General features: G+C 51.5%; 1 protein-coding gene across 12 annotated transcripts in view; it reads right to left on the bottom strand.

Annotated features, from left to right (window-relative positions):
- Window positions 1-20,132, bottom strand: part of EVC (EvC ciliary complex subunit 1) — a 60,689-nt gene extending 40,557 nt beyond the window's left edge. For 3 of the 12 annotated variants that reach the window (XR_010409271.1, XM_064584249.1, XM_054509004.2), the window contains exons 1-5: window positions 19,931-20,132; window positions 14,000-14,122; window positions 8,231-8,314; window positions 5,947-6,179; window positions 4,539-4,623 (exon numbers count right to left, since the gene is read on the bottom strand). Coding sequence is in view for 11 of the 12 variants with exons in the window: in XM_064584249.1 (XP_064440319.1) it covers window positions 4,539-4,623; window positions 5,947-6,179; window positions 8,231-8,314; window positions 14,000-14,122; window positions 19,931-20,104 (699 nt within the window). In the remaining variant the exon portion in view is untranslated. Of the gene's footprint in view, window positions 1-4,538; window positions 4,624-5,946; window positions 6,180-8,230; window positions 8,349-8,949; window positions 9,371-13,999; window positions 14,123-19,930 lie in introns of those variants that run through there. The other 9 variants (XM_045881509.3, XM_064584250.1, XM_064584248.1 and 6 more) reach the window with 7 other exon arrangements.
- Window positions 20,133-21,211: the final 1,079 nt, after the last annotated feature.

Below are 21,211 nucleotides of genomic sequence, written 5' to 3' on the forward strand. Positions count from 1 at the left end.
CTATTGCGAATAAAACTAGTAAGAACATCCACGTACGGGTTTCTGTGTGAACATAAGATTCTCTGGGGTTAAATGCACCAGAGTGCAATTGTGGGGTTTTGTGAGAAACTGCCTGTTTTTCAGTGTGACACTCAGCATTCCCACCAGCAATGCGTGTGGGATCCAGTTTCTTCCCATCCTTGCCAGCGTCTGGTGATGTCACCATTTGTTATTTTGGCCAACCTGAGAGGTGTGCAGTCATATCTCATTTTTTAAATATATCTCATTGTTTTAATTTGCACTTCTGTAATGGCTAATGCTGTCGAGCATCTTTTATCTGATTTTGTGTGTGTGTGTTTACCTGTCGACTGTATATCCTTTTTGGTGAAATGTCTGTTCATGGCTTTTGCCCTTTTTCTATTTGGATTGTTTACTTCTATGGAGGTTTGAGCGTTCTTTATATGTTTTAGGTGCGAGTCCCCTGTCGATACGTGATTTGCGAATACTTCTCTTTCCCCCATCCTCTTTAACAGGGTCTTCTGCAGAGCACAAGTTTATAATTCTGATGAGGTTCAATTTATTAGTTTTCCCTTGTGTGGGTCACACTTTCAGTGTTAAGTCTAAGAAAGAACTCTTTGCTTAGTTCTAGATCCTAAAGATTTTCTCCGCTGTTTTTTGTTGTTTTTTTCTAGAGGGCCACACAGTAAACGTTCCTGGGTTTGTGGTCCATACTATCACTTTTGCAACCATCGGATTTTGCTGTTCCAGCATTGAGGCAGCCGTGGGCAATAGGGACAAGAACAGGCATGGCTGGATTGGCCCAAGGGCCACAGTTTGCAACCCTTGTTTTAAGGTTTGTTGAACACTGTTCTATGCCAAGCTAATATGTATATTATTCCATTTGGTTTTTATAGCATGCAGGACATTGGTACAATCTTCCCCATTTTATAGACAAGGAACTCTTCGGCTGAGAAATCTGGATAACTGGCTTCATGTCACAAGGGACAGCCATGAGGGACAGAACCTAGAACTTTCCACCAACCTTCCTTATGCTTGTCAGCGCTAACGAGCTCTGGGAACACAATGTCGTCTTGGCTTTCTACCCACTGAAGTCGAGGCCACGTAAGGTGACATTCTTTTCTCAAGATGTTGGTCTCAAACCCACTTTCGTTTTGACCCCAGACTGAATCCGTGATGTGCACTGTCTTGTCTCCTTTCAATTCAAAAAATTTTTAATTTGGAAAAATTACAGAGACAGAGTCAGAGGAAGGTGCCAAACCAGTACAGAGTCCCGTGGGTTCTGTCGCCTGGGCGATATGTGATGTCACTGTGGGACAATATCAAACCCCAAACTGACCGATGCAGTTACTACAGACTTCACTCCGTTTCCACTCATTGTCACATGTATTTGTGTGTGTGTGTTTGTCTATGCAACTTTACTCCAAGTACGGATTCATGCAATCACCACCACAATCAAGATAGAGAATATTTCAGCACCAGGAGAATCCCCTAGGCCGAATGATCCCTCTGTTGGCAACCCCCCAACACACACATCCCCTAATCTCTGCTGTTCTCGCTGCCATTCTGCTTTTAACGATGTCAAATGCAGCTTCTGTCTACCTCCTGACAAGGCAAGTGCCAGTTTCTCCCCCAAGGACCACCAGGGAGCTCTGAGCTCCTGGCCTGCATGACGGTCACATCTGCTCTGAGTCACTTTTTTTTTAAATTTGTTAGTGACACAGAGTGGACACACAGCGTTAGGGCAGTTTCCGCTGCACAATACAGTGACCCCCCCCAGCTTCGGTCTGAGTCACTTCTGAACTGACCTATGTGGACGGATCTCTCCCAGAGAAATGGAACTTGAGGTCTCCGTGAGTGCTGGTGCAGTTCCCCAGGTCCCGCACACAACGAAGATATGCCCCACAGGGAGGGAAAGGCCACGGGTGGAGAGGGGTCCCCCAGGGCGGTGTCAGCGTCCGTGGGCACATTTCTGTGGAGCACCTACTGTATGCAGGCACACAGACCTTGCACTCAGACCTCATTTGGGTTCTGTGTCTGCCATTCACCAGCTGTGTGATTTGGGGCAACTGACCCGACCTCTCTGAGTCTCAGGTTCCTCGTGAGTGAAAAACAACAGTAAGGCTTCCTTGAGATCACGCATTTAGAGGGCTTAGCCTAGCAGAGTTTTCGTGCCTCACAGGCAGGTTTGTGATGGTGCTGGTCACACAGCCTGGCAGAGCCTGGAGCTCTGTCTACACAGACCCTTCAAAGTAGGACAGCTTCACTTCCTAGTAATTCTATGGGGTGAGAGCTGAAGAACATTATCTTTATACCTTTCCTAAAGTGGCCCAGAGAGGGGAAGTGACTTACCCAAGGTCACACAGCTCATCCGTGTGGGAGGGTGGACCAGAACCCAAGTCTCTGACTCCTAGTCTAGGGCTCCTTCCCCAGCTTCCAGCTGACGGGTCTCCCTCCAGGGAAGCCTGGCCATCTGCCCCACACTCACTCAGTCCCCTCCACCCCACACGCTCACGGCGCCATATGGTCTGCTCCACACTACTGTCCACCGTGGTGCGTTTGTGCGGTTCACTGCCTTCTCCCCCGGAGAGTGGGCCCCACACAGGTGGGGGCCGTCCCTGGTACCGTGCCGGGCAGGGAGGAGAGGCTCTGTCACGCAGACGAGTGACGGTGGATGCCTTCTCCGTGACAGCAAGCTGCCTCCCCGCGGGCATCTGCTGGCTGCTCTGGGGCCGAGGCGGCCAGCCGGATGGGGCTCTGAGCACAGACACCGTCGGCCCTCCCGGGAGCACAGAGCCTTTGAGAGGACTGCCAGGGCCACCTGCTGGCTAGCGGGACGCGATGTGGCGGAAGGAGAGCAGGCTGCCGCTGCACGTGGGACACTGCCTCAAGGCCACGGGCTCTTCCAGGACCGTGGGGCCGCGGGAACAGGCTCTATTTCCGGAGTCCTGGTATGATTTCTGGTTTCCAGCCCCTGTTTACGAGGCCCATCCTGCTCTCACAGAGCCCCCGTGTCTTTCTACTGCATCTGCAACTTGATGTTTCTATTTTTCCAGTGTCTAACGAAGCACCCCGTGGGCATGTCTGTCTCTGTCACCCTCTCCATCAACCAGTCTCCCATTCTCTTTCCAACAGCCCCCCCCCCCCGCCCCCCGTAGGTCTCATCCCTCATTCGATAATTCGGGAGGAAGAACTCCTCTTTTGAAGCTCCGTGGCCCCAAGGCCTGGCCAGCCCTGCCCGGGGGTTCCGCAGCTTTGGTGGGACGTGTCTCTTTGGCTTCCTCGCTGCTCCTTCATCCACTCAGAGAAAGCAGGCCTCTGAAAAGGTACCAGACTTCCCATGTCAGCTCCAACTTAGGGCTTTACGACTCTGGACGAGTCCTCTCTGCACCGCCATTTCCTTGTCCGTAATGTGGGATAATAACAGCACCCACCCCTCCAGGCTGCCGTGAGGTTCACAGCTGAGCATCGGTGTGACACGCCCAGGGCCCAGTTCGTAGTGAGCAACACCAAAGTCGGCGCGCATCAACATTGTTGTTACTATTAGCATTCCTTCAGAAATGCTGGCGAGCTTGGGGAGAAAGGGGACCCCTCTCACTCTGCTGGCAGGAATGCAAGCTGGTGCAGCCTTTCGGGAAGATAGGATGGAGGGTCCTCAGGATGAAAAGAGAGCTACTCTATGACCCAGCAATTGCACTACTGGGTATTTACCCCAAGGATACAAACGTTGTGATCCAAAGGGGCACCTGCACCCCAGTGTTTATAGCAGCAGTGTCTAAAATTGCCAAACTATGGGAAGAGCCCAGATGTCCACTGATAGATGAATGGATAAAGGAGATGTGGTATACATGTACAGTGGAATACTACTCAGCCACCAGAAAGGATGAAATCTTACCATTTACATCGACATGGATGGAACTAGAGGGTCTTATGCTGAGCGAAATAAGTCAGTCAGAGAAAGACAAATACCATATGATTTCACTCATATGTGGAATTTAAGAAACAAAACATGACCATAGGGGAAAGGAGGGGAAAAATAAAACAAAACATAATCAGAGAGGGAGACAAACCATAAGAGACTCTTAATCATAGGAAACAACCTGAGGGTTGCTGGAGGGGAGTGGGGGGATGGGGTAACTGGGGGATGGGCATGAAGGAGGGCACGTGATGGGATGAGCACTGGGTGTTATATGCAACTGATGAGTCACTGACCTCTACCTCTGAAACTAATAATCCACCATATGTTAATTAAATTGAATTTAAATTAAAAAATAAAAATGCCTCTCTTTCCAACAACTTTTACCTGTGTCCACCAGGAGGTGACCTGTGGGACGAGGGTCTCATCTGTCTGCCTCGCCCCGCAGCTCCCAGTAAAGGAGAGCCCGCGCCCCATCAGCAGGCACACATTGCTTCTGTCCCTTCTGGCCCCAGAGGCTCCACGGTCACCAGCACCCATCCCCAGAGGGCACTCAGGACTGTGTGCCCGTGGAGAGCCGTGTTCAGGACCCGGGAAAGGGCAAGCGGCCCACCCTGCTACCTACCATGTGCTTCTCCCGCCTCAGCGCCGTGTCCAGATGCAGCAGATCTTTTAAGTGAAGGTTATAGATACACAAGTCAAGGTCCACACTGAAAAGTGGAAAGAGAAACAGAAAGCCACTGAGAGTATTTGAGATGTTCCAGGGAGTTAGCGCATCCCTGCTCAGTACAAGCCTCGGTGCATCCTGACTCCAGATTTTAAGTTCTGCAGCACCCAGAGACGCCTAAGAGCCGCCCCAGGTTTATATGAAGGAATCAAGGGAACTATCTGAAACTCACTTGTGACCAGAGGGGAACAGCTGCCCGAGACGTGAAGGGCAGGAGGCAGCAAGAGTCGGAGGTGGGAGCAAAGAGGGATCACACCCCTTGCCGGCATCGGAATACCTGAGTCACGTGTCACCTCTCCTCTGCCCTGCAGGCAGACGTTCTCATGCCCATTTCACAGATGGGGAAACGGACTTAGGAAGTCAAGTAGCGGTCACACAGTCACGGGGCAGGTAAGTGGCAGGGCGGATTGGACCATCTGTCCTGCGAGGGCAAATGCACTTTGAATGGCCACACCCCCACCCAAACTGTGACAAGGCCACTAAGTCCCAAAGCTCATCCACAGCCCTTCCCAGCCAGCGGGCTGAGCCACCGTCCAGGTCAGCACCCAGCTCAGGGTCTGGGCCCTCTCCTTCCATAGCCCTGAGCGGAGGTCGGGTCTGGTTCATCTCACCAAGGAAGGGCCACTTGGACTCACCGAACTTCACAGAGCAGAGAGGTCTGAGGACTGAAGCACAGATGTGCTGACTCAGTTTCTTGGGCCTCTCCAGTGTGCTGAGTGGTTTGGTGATTTAGAGCATGGACTTTGGAGATAAGCCAAACCCGGCTCCATCACTCACCTGCTGTGTGACCTTGGGCAAGCTACTCAGCCTGTCTCCTTTTACTCTTTGTAAAATGAGGGCAATAATAGCACCTACTGCATAGGGTCATTCATAGGAATTAGTTCATTGATTGATTCATTTTTATTCATCTGTCCCTGAACCTGCCCCAGGGTCCTGCTGTGCAGTGGGGACGCTGCACTGAAGAAGACAGACCCGGTCATCCTCACGAGATAATTAATCCCTGCGAAGTGCTCAGCACTCTGCCTGGTACACAGAAGGCATCTAATCCGTGCTGGCTGCTGTTATGCGGGCCCAGGGCATGTCAGTGATAAAGTGAGGCCCCCTAACGGGGCTCTCCCCAGGGCTCAGGCCAGGCTCCATAACCCCCACATTGGCCAACACCACCACGGCAGCTGGGGAGCCCCGGCTCAGACGCTGTGTGGCTGTGTGTCCGTGGCTGACTTGCTTAACCTCTCTGGGCCTCCATTCCCAATACCGACAGAGACAGGGTCCATTGGACGGCTTCCCCGCGCCTCCCCCTCCTTACCTCTCACAGATCAGCGCCTCTGGGAAGCTGTTGGCCCGGATGAAGGTGCGACTCAGAAACCTGTCGTAGCTGGTGGCCGAGTGGATGCTGGACGAGGAGCTGCAGTCCTCCTTCTCGGCCTGGCTCAGGCTCCCCAGGCTGCTGGAGGGGGAAGCCTCCACCGGCTGGTTTGGCAAGACAGCCTGCTTTAAGTTTTCATGCAGGGAAGGGTTGGAGGAACCGTCGGCCAGGGGCTGGGGTGACGGGAGAGAAAGCACACTCAGTCCGTGGGGCCTATTGTGACTTTGCTTCAGTAATTCCACCAGGAAGGCCAGGTGGGGGCAGACTGGGAGGGGAGTGAACAGGTAGAGCTTCTCCCCCAGGGTCACGTCCACGCCCCAGGGACCCATGTCATGACTCTTATCCCCAGCAGGCCAGCCTCTGTGCAACAGGCTCCTACCCCTTAGCTGTTAGCCTGGGTCTGTTCCCCGGTGGCCCACCTGCACCCCACACTCGGCTGCCAACTCTGACCTCCACAGCAGTCCGCCGGCCCCCCTCCCTCTCCCGCCACTGGCTCAGACCCCTGGGTGTGCTCTGTCTGCCAACCCGCTGACCACCTAGCTCTTCCCCATCTACACTGACCTGGGCATCACCCTCCCGACTCCAGGCCTTCGAGGTGGCTCCCCACTGCCCTTGGATAGGCCCAAAGCTCTTATCAAGGAACTCAAGCCCCATGCACTGCCATGACCACGCCAGGTGACAGCCTAGTGCCTAGCGTGGCTGGAGGGTTCATCAGCTGTCCGTTGCCACCTCTGTCCAGCCTGTCTCACTGCTCCAGGATGTGCCTGCCCAAGCACTCCTGAGCTGGCTGCCAACTCCAAACCTCCCCTGTCATTTCAGACTTCTGGGCCTTTCCAGACTCTGGTCCCCCTGCTGAAACAGCCCTCGCTCACTGTCTGCTGGGCAGAAGCATCCCTCCCCCAAGACACAGACCCAGAGTCCTTCCCAGCCCACGCAGGCTTCCGCAGGCCTCTGCAGGCCTCTGGTCATTTCTGTCTTGCCCGGGCTCACACACCATCCTACAGGCTCTGCCCAGACGGTGAGGGCCTCCAGGGTGAGGACGATGCTGTCCTGACCACTGGATTATCCCAGTGCCCACCAGGAGCCTGCCTGGCCAGGGCTGTGGACGATGAATCACGCTCCCGCTCTGGGAGTTTGGCCCCTTCAACCGCCCACCAGATAGCTAAGTGCAGGGAGCAGTTCCCAATGCGCGCTCCTGGGAACAGTTCCGGTTACTGCTCCCCGTAAGTAAGGGTTCCGCAGAAAAATTAATTCGGGAAAGTCTGTGTTAAGTGAGGTGAAATCATGTCTTCGGTGCAGGACTTTGCAGAGCCTGGCTCCAGCTGTCTTCAAAAGCAAATAATCATTGAAAAAAAACGAACAAATACTGAGCGCTCAGATGTCACACGCTACGCTAAGCCCTATGTCTATTATCATTTGACCCTCAAACAACCGGGGGAGGCAGGAGGGCCCAACGGCCCCCTTTCCAGATGAAAAAACGGAGGCTGAGTCAGGAAATGGCCCACAGAAAATGGTCGAGGTGGGAATTAAGACAGAGTCTGTGTGACTCCAGAGCCTGTCCTCTTTATGGGCAGGAGAGCGAGTTGCATTTCTCTCCAGTACTGGACCAGGGACTCTTCCTTTATGGAGACTCTCACAGGTCAACAGCCCCTGGAAACACTGTGGGATCTGCTGATATCTGCAAGACTCCTGACCACAGGTGTGAATTCCCAGCTTCAGCTGTAAGACCTGCAGCCAGGTGACCTCAGGCAGGTCATTAGCCTCTCTGGGCCTCAGTTTCCTTATGCACAAAGAAGCAATGACCGTATGATTTACCTTATATGAAATGCCTATCACGTGACAAATGCTTAGCACTCTGCCAGCCCCCCCAGGACGTGTTCAGTAACGTGGGAGGGGCATGTGTGAGTGAGGAGCAAGGCTAGTCACTGCGTCCGTGCCCATGTTTGTATTAGCCTAGAACGGCAGGATGCTGCCCAACTGGGCTGTCACCTGCTGTTCCTGGGGATACCTTGCTATACCCTGTCCCCGACAACGCTGTCATAAAGTGGATTCATCCTAAAGTTTTGCTCCATCACAAAGCCTCAAAATTATCCCTATTAAAAGGACTTGCTGTAAAACCCCCAGACAGGACCAAAAATCACACACTTCATCTGCCTACTCCTGCCCCAATCTCTAGCACCTTACTGAGTAATCACATTTCTCAGATGCAGCTGAGGACTCTCACCCGGAACTTCTGATTGATGGGATAGATGACTTTTGCCTTCAGAGCAAATGCTGTGATGTTGCTGTTGAAAGCTGGGTCACATTCCTGGGAAGGAAGAACAAATGGCATGGGGCGCTTTCTGTAAAAGGAAAGATAAACCACTAAGAGTTACCGAACTGTCACATCCCATTTGTAACAGTGGCCTCAGGAAGGGACCATAGCAGGCATATTTAGATCCAAGTAGGTGTTCGTTCACCTGCTAGGTGGCTGGGTGAAAGGGTGGATGGATGGATGGATGGATGGATGGATGGATAGATGGATGGAGGGATGGATGGATGGATGGACAGGAAAATGGATGGGCAGGTGGATGGATGGATGGATGGATAGATGAGTGGATAGGTAGATGGAAAGGTGGATGGATGGATGGACAAATGGGTGGATGGATGGATGGACGGGTGGACACATGGGTGGATGGGAAAATGGATGAGCAGGTGGGTGGATGGATGGATGGACGAATTGGTAGATAGGTAGATGGAGAGATGGATGGATGGACAGATGGACAAATGGGTGGATGGATGGATGGGAGGATGATGGAAAGGTGGATGGATAAATGGATGGGTGGATGGACAGACAGATGTTATATAGTACATTCCTTATTTAATTTAGATCTTCAGCTTTGGAAGAAATATGTATTTAAATAACATGGCAATAATTAAGTTTTCCTAAAAACTGTGACCCACCTTTTAGTGGAAAAAGAAACAGAATAGTTTTAGTGTTGCCAAAGGTGTAAACACTTCCACATGGCAATATTCATGCAAGACTCTGGATCAGACCCTTAAATGAAAAGTGGTTGGGCAAGTCTTTTCACGTCTCTTTGAGCCTCAGTCTTCCCAGACAGAAAACAGGTACCGTATCCACCCTCCCAGGACCATGTAGATAAAGCACCAGGAAAGTAGCTGGAACAGAACAGAAGTGAAGCAATAGGCAGCTCTAAGGAATGGCAGGAAGGAGCCGCATCTCCGGTGAGTCTTCTCTGACCACAGCTGGACCGACCTCTTCATAGCTGCTCTACATCCCCACGTGCTTTCTGGGTCTTTCTCCTGCCAGGGCCGCCCCCTGCACCTTGCTAGGTGGGTGCTCAATAAATGTTTTGGAAATGACCTGCAGGGGATGAGGGCGAACAGGCAGACCAGTCAGGAGCCTGGCATTCCAGACCACGAGAAATTTCTAGTTACCGGTTCTGAGCTGGCTGATGGGCTTACACTGCACCCACATGTACCTCAATACTTCTCAACTACACCTTTCTGAAAAAAAAAAAGCTCTATAACAAATGACTGATTGCCAGTTGCCAACTTGGAATGAGATACCCTACCATGGGGGATACAGAAGGATTTATCATTTCCTCATGATGCAGGCATTGACCTGGCACCTGACTGAGCCAGCAGTGTGGCCCCCGGGTGTCTCCAGAGCGGGTTTCACCAAGATGCCCTTCTGGGTGGGGTGGGGATGAAGGCCACATGGTGAGGGCAGGGCTTTGTCATTTCCATCTGTACTTAATGACTCACAAAAACAGATTTAGATGACAAGAATGGGTCAGACCACCGACACGTGCCACCTCCTTCCACTTCCGAGGGCTACTGTCTCCAGATCCCAGAGGGGGAGATGTGACACAGAGCCCAAGATCACACAGCTAATAAATGCCAGAACTGGGATTTGAGCTCAGATTCCCTGGCTCCGGAATCCCTCCTCTTTAGCTGACACCTTTCTGTCTCCTTCAACATCATGCAAATAAGAACAGGGGTGAGAGCCAGGAAGTTAAACAGGAAATTGGGTGTTCGGTGGAGAAGACCCCTGGACTGGCCTCATCATTCTCCGGGAACACAGGTCAGATCCCAAGATACTTTGTCGCTCCCACGCCCCAACCTGCCATGTCAAATCAACCACAAAGCCCACCAGCTTGGACTCCTAAATGTCATTCGGACTCATCACACTCTCCTGAGCCACCACCATAGGGCTGCAATAGCCTCCAAGCTGGCTCCCATCCGTGCACCGAGCACCTACTGTGTGCTGGGCTCTTTATGCACTCTTGCTCATTTAATTATCACACAACAGCCAGCTTGGGGAGGTCCGTACTATTTCCATCATCCCTATTTCATGGAGTGAGTCTCAGAGGTTAACACCTTCCAATGCATTCTCTACATGGCAATCAGATGGTCTTTTAAACCTGAAACCTCCATCACCCCCAGCTTCAACCCCTTCCTGGCATCCCTGTGATCCGAGGGAGCAGAGCATGGCCTGTCCCAGCCCCCAGCCCCCAGCCCCAATCTCTGCTTAAAGCCATGTGGGTACAAAATCAAAGGATAGCAGTAAGATCGAAAAGGCTGATTTCGGAACAGGTTATATAATTTGTGGGGCCCAATACAAAATGAAAAGTGGGAGGTGCGTCTGATTAAAATGTGATTAAGATATTTTAATCTTGAGCAGGGACTCACCTGCTCAAGAAAAGCTAGGAAAGCAGAGGGCACTGTGCTTTTCTAAACTTCTTACAAACAGAGGTGAAAAGAAAGCACAGCATGGAAGGAGTGGAAAATGAGAGGAAGACACGGTCCCCGCCCTCCAGCAGAGATGGAAAGCAAAAACTGCACTTAATGTGGAAAACATAATTAGAAGCACAGGATGGAGATGCCGGGGTCCACCTGGGACGTCTGGAAGCAGAACCGGGATGCACGTCGAAGCATAAGCTCAGGTGACAGGTTACTGTGGCTGTTTGGGGAGCCTGTGAATGCACGTGTGTTTCTGGCCCATCCACCTGCAGACTGCAAGCCCCTCGAGGACTGAGGACTAGCACTTTGACAGTCATGGTGTTTGTTGGGATGAAGGACCTGGAAGTGCTCGGCATACGGAATCCAGGAGTGAACAGACTTCTGCTGTTTTTAGTTTTTACGTTTTTGCTCTGTTTTTTTTTTTTTTTTTTACAGCTTTTCTTATTAAGTTCAGATGCCTTCCAAATTCTGATAATCTTCTCAACCGTAGCAATACAATTATACAGAAAATTGGTTGTAGTACGAGCCTACCATGTAAAACTTCTTCAGCTGGAGAAATGCAATTATTCAGAAAATTAGTGAAAGCATAATTGCTGGAAGAGAAAAGGCGTTTCACTCACCGATGTAGAGATGTTCTTTCAGTGAGTGTACCGCAGCGTCCACGAAGGAGCGTCCCCTCTCCCTCCTCCAGAACAAAAGGACAGGATGAAGAGAACCAAGGCTGTGCCATGGCACGCTGAAGAACCTTCTGGAATTTTCTGTTTGTTTTTGACTTGACGTGAGCTCTTCATCAAAATAAAGTTCAGGCAAGGAGTGGTGCGAACCACAAATGCCTTGGTTTTCCGTGCATTCTGGGACGTCGAAGTTAGAGTTCAGCTCACCCTGTCAGAATGAGTCCTGGCCAACATTCCCTGACAAGCTTGGTCTGCAGAAGGCAGGGCATTTTGGCAAGCCAGTCACTGGAACAGGCAGATCTTTAACTTGGCTCTTGGCAATGATTAGCTTGATCGTGGGCATCGTCTGGCGTCGCTAAATGGTTAACAGGTAAAACATTACCAGGTAAAAACATGAGCGAGCCTTCCAGGGAGGTAGAAGGACTTGGCTCCCTGGAAACACCGATGAACACTTGTCCTGTAGTTGGAATGTTCATGGAGTCCACTGATGAGTGACCGTCGGGCCAGCCTCATTACTGTCATCGTGAAGCCGAGAAACCGGAGGCTCAGACAGGTTATGTCTCTTGCCCAGCATCACACAGCAAACAGGTGACAGGGCTCAGTTCCTGGGAGCCAGGCACCAGGCCCCCCGAGCCAGTGTGTTTTCACCACTCCAAGGCCACCCTCTGTGTGAGCCGGGTTGTGTTTATGCAATTCAACCATGTGAAGCATGAAATTTAGTAATTTTCAGTATATTCACAGACATGTGCAAGTATTCCTACAATCAGTTTTGGAACACTCTTACCATCTCAGAAAGAAACCCCATACCCGTTAGCTATCATCTCTCTCACCCCCTCCCCAAGTGCCCACCAGCCTCCTTTCTGTCTCTGTCGATGTACTTGTTGTAGACATTCCATATGAATGGAATCCTATAGTATGTGGTCTTTTGGGACCGGCTTCTTTCAGTTAGCATGCTATTTTCAGGGTCCCTTCATGCTGTAACTTGTTTCAGGATTTCTTTCCTTCTATGGCCCAAGAGTATTGCATTGTATGGATAGAACACATTCTGTTGAGCCATTCATCAGCTGATGGACACTTGAGATTCCACATTTTGGCCAAAGAGGTCTGTTATGAACACAGTGTACATGTTTTTGTGTAGCCGTATATTTTCATTCGTGTGAGCAGGGTTTTGATAACACAGGGTGATAGGGACAGAGGGAGACAGATGAGGGAAAGAGAGATATCACGCACCCACCTCTCACACAGTCACACAGAGATGCATGCGGAGAGAGACACGAGACAGAGGGACCTAGAGAGCTGCGCTGATACACACACATGCAGACACATGGGGAGAGACAAGCACTTGGGACCAGAGAGGCAGGGACACAGGCTGGACACACAGCACCTATGTGCCAGGGGCTCGCTCTAGCTCCAGGTCCGGCTCCCCGTGCCAGCCCCGTGAAGGCAGCTAAGCTTTCCACTGGAATGTGTAAGGGAATCATCGAGAAGGGGATATAAATAAGATCTACCTCATGGGGCTGCTGAGAGAGGTGTATGGGGTAATTGACACGAGTGTTCACATCACTCAAAAGTGACACATGGGAAAATGCCTGGTACTCAGTAAGTGCTAAAAAAACCCCCGGAAAACCAAAAAACAAACAAACAAAAACCTTTCCCCTTTTCTCAGGAACCCTCTAGCTCTCTCTCTGTCTACCTACCTATCTACCTACCTAATAATCTGTATTTACCTTTGGGCAATTGAGGTTAAATGACCAGGATCCATGGAACTTTCTGGGGAGCAGGAAGTGTCTAGAAATAGCACACCTTTGGAAGAAACACCCTGTCTCTTCACGGAGCTCATGCACAAAGTGATGCTCTATGGGCGGGCTCAGGCTGGACAGGGTGGGGGTCACTGAGGAAGGACCAGGGAGAATCCACCTTTAACATGTCCCTCAAGAGGCCCAGAGCCTGCACTCCTGGATATTTACTTAACATTCACTTAAAAGAAATAACACGAAATGAAAACAAACTTATATACAAACATTCACAGAAGCCCTATTCAGGATAGCCAAACACGGGAAACAACCCACTCTGTGCTCTATCTCCGAAGTGGACTGAGCAATTAGAAGGGATAAATTATCGATACGTGCAACAACATGGTGAGTCTCAAAAGCAGGATGCTGAGGCAATCCCAAGCAAGCACACGATCCCACTGATGTGAAATTCTAGAACAGCAAAACCACCCTGGTGATAGGAATCACAGCAGTGCCTACTTCTGGAAGGGGCGGGGTGGGGGGTGGGGGATATGCAGGAGGGTAAACCAGAAAGGGGCACTGGAGAACTTTCTGGGGGTGATGGAATGTTCCAGATTGGGGTTTTGGTTAGAAGGATGTATGTATATACTTATGTATATACTTATCCAACGGTAAACTTCAGATTTGTGCATTTTACCACATGTAAATTATACGACAGAAAAGAAGCCAACTGGGACAGGAAGGCTGTCAGAGGCTCATCTGGATGGCATCTGCACTGCCAAGTGGGACACATGATACCCAACACACGACTCGGCAAATAAACCCAAACATGCAGCTTACGTCCACAGCCTCCTCCTTTGACATCTGGGCTTCTCTCCTCCTCCTCCTGGACGGGGAGCCGGTTTCCGAGGGGTCCTGTACATGAGACTCTAAATTCTTGAGCAGACTCTGAGCATCGTCTTTCTAAAATCCAAAGGTGGGGTTGGGGAGAACACATAAAGCCGGTCAGCCTAGTGCTCCTGGAACTCAGGCCATCAACCCCCCACCCGACGTGTGCTCATCTCTGTGTCTCTGCCTGGCCCTCTGCGTGCAGCCTCAGGATGTCCTCTGGACCTGGAGGTCATACTTGGATCAAAGGTCACTCTACTGTTCTTCTGGGTTGGGGGCCCCTGGTAGCCTGTGAGCTCCCTGGGGTAACAGCTGAACACGGGAAATGGCACATAAATATTAATTTTCCTGTTATTTCCCATAATGCCATCGGATGATTTCAAGAAAATATTTTAGGTACCCTTAAATTACAGAATGGTTTGTATTGTGAACCACGGTTGATCCTTGGTAATGGTAGAGTCTGCATTTGTAAATTTGCTTACTTGTCGAAATTTATCTGTAACCTCCCCAAATCAACACCTGTGGTGCTTCTGAGGTCATGCCTGGGCATGGGCAGAGTGGTGAAAATTCGAGCTGCCTGCCGTGCCGTGTCCAACGGAGAGCCTACGAGGTGACGCCCTGCCTTCCTGTGACAGCTCTCCTATTGCAGACCAGGGTCCCTTTCATGTTCTGTGAATGCCCTTCTTCTCCCACATGCTGTGCTTTCCGTTGCTGATGTAGTTGTTTAAAATGACCCTTAAGTGTCGTGCTAAGTGCTGTGCGGTGTTCCTAAGGGCAAGAAGGCTGGTGTGCCCCTCATGGAGAAAACGTGTGTTGGATAAGCTTCATTTAAGCATGAGTTATGTTGTGCTGTTGGCTGTGCGTTCACTATTCATGCATCAACAATTTGTATTAAATAGGGTGTCTTTATACAGAAACACGCATCGAACAAGGTTAAGTATTGGCCGGTTAATGAAGATGTTGTGGCCAGAGTCTTGCAGAAACCTAGCCCTGTGTTTCCCTAGGAGCAATGATTCAGTATTTGCTAATTCTCTGTTTGCCATGATTCCATAGATCATAATGATCAACTGTATTTGAAATCCCATTATGCCAGAGACCCTGGTCAAGCCCCTCTTATGATGCTCATGGATATAATCTTTACACTGAAGGAACATCGCCAGTTTGTCGTGCAGTTAGCTCACAACTGTTACGAAGCAACCCGAAGCGTCTGCTTATTCTAGTCACTGGGAATGGAGTAATGAACAAAATAAACAAAGCCCCTGCCTTCATGGAGTTTACAGTCCAGCGACAAAAAAGTGATGTAAATAAATATGTCATAAGTCAGCGGTGGTAAGTGTTAGAGAGAAAGATGATGGAGGACAGGAGAATGGAGGGGAGGCCTCTTGGACAAGGTGGCATTTGAGAAGAAACATGAAGGAAGTGAGAGAGCAAGCCATTCAGATATGTTAGGTACAAGCTTTCCAGGAGCCGGCACAGCAAGTGCAAAGGCCCTGTGGCAGGACCATGCACCGCATGCCCAGGGAAGGCCTTGTAGTTGCACCAGTCTGGGGTGCGGTGGAGGGGGGCAGATGATGAAGCCAAGGATTTAGGGATTGTTTGTTTACTGGTTATAGCTGACCACTACAGGGGTTCTGCAGGGAAGGACCCAATCAGATCATCCTACAGTAGAGACTCCAGCATGAACCTCATCCACCCCATGGAGAAGCAGTGTTATTTTGCTCCCCAGTTAAAAGTAACCAGGAAGCCAAGGGTCACCAGCCACTTGAGGACAGACTATGATATGAAAGAGAAACCCCCAAACAAACAAAAGGAAAAAGCAAGCTGGAAACAGACACTGTGTAGGGAAAAGTTGTTTATTAAAACAAATAAACAACTATAATATCCTCAGAGAGCCAAGAGAAGATGTTACACTCACAAAATAAGAACAGGGCAGCATAAACATAGGACGTTCTGAGGACAGAAAAGGAGACTCAAAAATGAAAACCGTGAAAATCTTGACACAAGTGTTGTTGAGAAAAGCCTTCCAAAAATGGTGTAAAAAGAAAAAGACATGGAAAACAGCAGAGAAGGAAGGCAATTGGTGGTCCAATTTAACCAAAACATGAGACGAGTTCCCGAAAGAAACAACAGAATATATAAAAGGAAAAGAATCATCAAGGAACTCGAGAGAGTGAGTTTGCACACTGAAAGGGCTTCCTGGATGCACGGCCCAAGGAGGGCGATCGACTGCCACCAGTCCCCGTCCTGGTGTGCTTCCTACGCTGGGAACAAAGAAGTGATGCTTCCAGATTCCACAGGGGAACAAAACAAAGTTATCAGGGATCAGAACAAAATCCTATTTCTCCACATCCACCATGGCAGTTGGAAGACAATGGGAAAAGGGCCTTCAAAATTCTGGGGGAAAATTATTTCCAACCTGGAATTCTATGACTTAACTACTCTCACCAAGTTGAGAATAAAGACAGAAGGGCACAGATACTTCCAGACACAGAAGTTCTTAAAAACACTTCCCTCCATCTCTTTCTCAGGAAGATCTTGGAGGCCGTGCTCCACCCAAAGGAGGAAATGATCCCAGAAAGACAGTGGAGGGGATCCCCAAAAGAGGATGCAACGTCGGGGAGGTGACAAAGTTCCAGCGTGATTGGCCCTGAGAGGCCCCACTGGTGACAGCGAAAGTCTACAGCAGCTGCTTCTCAAAGATGAAGAACAAAAACATCACTGGAGGGGCTCCTTAAACACAGCTTGCCGGCCCCACCTGCAAAGATTCTAATCAGTGAGTCTGGGGTGGGGCCCAGGAATTAGCATTTCTAACAAGCTCCCAGGCTGCTGCTGGTCCAAATGAGAGAAGCAGTGGTCCAGAGAGCAACCAACTCAGACTGGAGCAGGCGAGAGGTTTTCCGGAGAGGTGTTTTGCAAGATAAAATTGATCAAATACTTAATGCCTTCAAACGTCTCAAAAAAATGTATAGAAATGGAGGGGAAGCCAGCATTAAATGACCAAGTACACAGAATATGAGCCAATGGGGGAAAAAAAACCCTGGGTAACTATAATTTCAGAGAAAACAAAATGCAATGACAAAAAGGAAAATAATCATAACCGTAGCTGATCCTTGACTTACAGTGAAAATTGCTTACAAAATCCTCAGGAAGGAAACACTGAAAACTGATTTAACCAAAATTGCCCTATGGCCACGAGGGGGCGGGGCGGGGGGTGGTGGTGGCTGGTGGGTGGGTGTGCACATGAAGGAGGAGAAAAGAGAGCTGAACCTCTCCCCAGTCCACAGTAGGAAGTCAGTGCTATGCCGAAAGCCAAAAATGCAAGGGGCAGCCAAGAAAGCAGGTTATTTACAAAGGGGAAGTAAATGACCAAAGAGCCGGCTGAAAGAGCTAGACGAGGTGGCTTCTGGGAAGTGGCGAGAGGACAGTGGCGTTGCTGCCTATAAATGAACACTTGATGTGCATGTATAATGTCAATGCAAATATAAAGTTTTAATGATGAAATAAAAACAAAAGAAAAAAAAAGCAACAAAAAGAAAGTGGCATAACACACAATTACGAGCTGGGTGACGTGGACCAGAGGAGAACAGAGATCCCAGGGTGCACAAGGGAAGAAGTACCTCATCCAGCCTGGAGGAGCTTCTCTCTGCATCCTGAAGGATGAGCGGGCAAGCAGAGAAAGGTCACTGCAAACAGACAGAATGGATGTGCAGAAGCAGAGAGGCATCGGGGAGCAAGGAGAGGCTGTGGGGGCTGGAAAACAGGATGCAGGGGGTGCACGGCACCTTGCGTTTGGCTGGATGCCCTGGGGAAAGGCAAACACCTTATGCACCGTTTCCTTAAGCTAGGAAAAGAGACTTAAGGAAGAGAGGAGGAAAGGAGTCCACTTAGAAAGAAGGCTGTTGCCAAGGTCCCATCCAAATCATGAGAAAATCCTGGCAGCCAGACCCTGGGGCCAGAGCCCCCTCTATGGCTACTGCCCTGGTCTGAGCCACCATTACCTTCAACTGGACTAGTGCAGCTCTTACTGACCAGCGGCCCAATCTCAGATAGTTTGGTTAACCCCTGTAAGCCTCAGCTGACTCAGTCGTGAAATGGGCCACCGCCATGGTCTGAAGGTGTGTGCCCCACTCCCCATGCGTAGGCTGAAATCCCAACTCTCAAGGTGACGGTATTTGGAGGTGGGGCCTTTAGGAAGTCCGGGGGGGGGGAGTCCTCCTTACAAAAGGGGTCCCAGAGATTCCCTGACCCTTCTACTCTCTGCGGACACAGTGAGAAGTCTGCAACCCAGAAGCGGGCCCTCACCAGAACCCAGACGTGGTGGCACCTGATCTTGGACTTCTGGCCTCCAGAACTGTGAGAAAGAAGCTTCTGTTGTTTATAAGTCACACAGTTTATGGTACTTTTCTTATAGCAGTCCAAACAGACTAAGACAAATACTACCTGCTACATCACCCCATGGCAGAGGACTAAAAGCTCTGATTTAGGGTTTCGGACAGCCTGGGGTTGAAATCCAGCCCCGCTCTTTATTCATCACATGACCCTGGACCAAGAACATGGTTGGGGAGCCTCAACTTCCTTCCCTGGCAAGTGAGGATAATGACAGCTCTCCAACTCAGGGGTTTGGGGCAGGAATAGAGAACCCAAAGTCCACAAACACTCAGCTCGGAACAGGGCACCCAGCAAAGGTTGTGCACGTGTTGCTTCCCGCTAAACACAAGAAGCCAGTGTCTCTCAGTGTCCCTTAACCACCAGCGGGATGTGACAACCTCAAACTGACCTACAAGCATCTTGCACTATGTTAGTTGTGTTCAACCTTTATCACGCCTTTCAGCAACACACTCCCCCCAACGTCAGCAGCCATCTGCTGGACTTGTCTCCTTCTCACATGGGCCAGGAATGCAGGGAACAAGACCACGCACCGCATCTCAGATCCTACCGGACTTCATCCCTCAAAGAGGTCAAAGCGGCAAGGACCCAAGACAGTGATCACACTACACGGATCAAATGCCCGCTGTATGCCCACCATCTCCACACAACATCCAATTCTGTAACAATGGTCACGTGAAGCATCCGTGAATCCCATTCTGTGACCACTGCCACCCATGGAAAATACAATGACTGGGCTTAGACACACATCTGTCACCTTGGCAAGTCACTGAACCTTTCTGAGCCTCAGTTTCCTCAAATGCAAAACGGGGTCCTGAAATAGAACAAACTCACAAATCTGTTCTGGGGATCCAGTGAGATAATTCAGGCATAGAGTCTAGCTCAGCGCCCAGCACACAGTCGGCAAGCACCGAACTCCCCAGAACGTTCACTTAAAATCTCGCTTTTTCTGGAGACGGTGACCCTCCAGCAGCAAGGGCAGGGTCTGTCCTGCACTGGACTGTGGCTGGCAGAGGTGCTCATCACACTTTTACTGCAGGGAGGAAAGAGTGAATGAATGCACGAATGCACGCCAGGGTGGCAGCTGGGACTGGAGAGGCTAGTTAGGTAACCCACCCGGCAAGCAGCGGAACGGACACGGGTGGGGATCGCAGCCCTCCTGTCCACCGCGCTCAGCCGGGCCCCTCGGCCAGCGGCGAGTCCAGACCCTTGGGGCTCCAGATGAGAAGACTGAGGCCTCGGTGGGCTTTAGCGGCTGTCTGTGGTCGCACAGCGGAGTCGGACAGAGCCGCCACTTGTGGAGGCCCCCAGGCCGGTACGCTCCTGTCACTCCACCGCCCCCCTCTGGACTCGCTCTCCAGCCCGCTCCTGGGCTGGAGGGGAAGACTGCGCAAGACCCGGTGCTCGCGACGCCCGCGATCTCGCTCGAGCGGGACCCGGCGCAGGAGGCCCGCGCGCGCGCGCCCCTCACCCGGCCCCCCGGCCCCGCCGACCCACCTGATGCCGCGGGCGCGGCCGGGCGGCGCGGCCGCCGAGCCAGAGGCCGAGGCTGAGGCCGAGCGCGGCGCCCAGCAGCACGGCGGGGGCCAGCAGCCCGGGCGCCGGCCGCACCGCGTCCCGGCCCAGCGGCAGCCGCGCGTCGCCCTCGCAGGCCGCCGCGTCGCGGGCCATCGGGGGCGCTCAGGCGGCGGGCCGGCCGCATCGCCCCCGCCGCCGCCGCCCGCAGCCCCGGCCCGCCGCCCGGGGCCCCGGCCCCGCCAGCTCGGCGACAGCGGACTCGCGGCCCGGGCGGGCAGGGGCGCGGCGCGCTCCGCCGACTCCTCCGGCCCGCGCGCTCTCCTTCCTCCTACTCGGGTCCCCCTTCCCGGCGCGGCCCCGCCGGAGGGAGGAGCCTGGGTCGTCGCCCGAAACTTCGAGCCGCCCCCGCCCGGGCCTGCCCTTGCACTGAGCATGCCTGGCGGGAGGCGCGCGGCTCAGCCGGAGGAGCTTTCTGGCTTCCCGCGAAGGAATGGGGGTCTCCCAGCCACGGGGGAGGGTGTTCCTCGGTTAACTTTCTTGAGGAGCATGTAAGATTTAGCCTGATGATGTCAGTAACTTTTTCAACAGCCTTCTGAGAGGGAGCTCATCTGCCCGTGAGGAAGCTCCTGGTCAGAGAGGCTAAATGACCTAATGAGGGTCCAGCCTTTACAGAGAACCTGCTGATGGAGCCAGCACCAGGCCCGCAAGGAACGAGACAAGGTCCAGACATTGGGGCTCTCATGGCTGTGTGGGGAGATAAACAACCAGATGAGTTCAGCGTCTGTTCTTTCCTCTAGCAAACATTTACTGAGCAGCTACTAGATGCTAGCTCTTTCTTGTCCTGGGTCCTGGGGATACAGCAGTGAACACACACACGCACATCTTTGAAGCTCAATTCCCTATGAGGGCCAGGGCAGGAGTTTCACGGGGATCCCCGGCAACAGAGCAGGGGGCTTTTGTATCCTTCATCTGGATGTCCATCTCAAGTTTCTAGTTTTTATATCAGTACCTCATCAACCTTCCAGGTGGGCAGGATGGGAGCTAGTATCCACACTGACTTCTTATAGAAGAAGTCACAGCTGGCTAGAGAGAAGTTGCTCATTCAAGGTCTTGCAACCAGGAGATGGGACAGGCGTGTTAACAGCTGTGTCCAGCTGGCTACAGGGCTGGCCCTCTCTGCTACGCAGGGATGCTTAAATGTTTCCTCTGAAGCACCTCCAAGGCTTCTGGTAACGTGGATGGGACAATAACCTGAAGTTC

The sequence above is a fragment of the Mirounga angustirostris genome, unplaced genomic scaffold (genome assembly GCF_029215605.1).
Source record: "Mirounga angustirostris isolate CCGP_5_RB_7025 unplaced genomic scaffold, mMirAng1.0.hap1 SCAF_2, whole genome shotgun sequence".
Lineage (NCBI taxonomy): Eukaryota > Metazoa > Chordata > Mammalia > Carnivora > Phocidae > Mirounga > Mirounga angustirostris.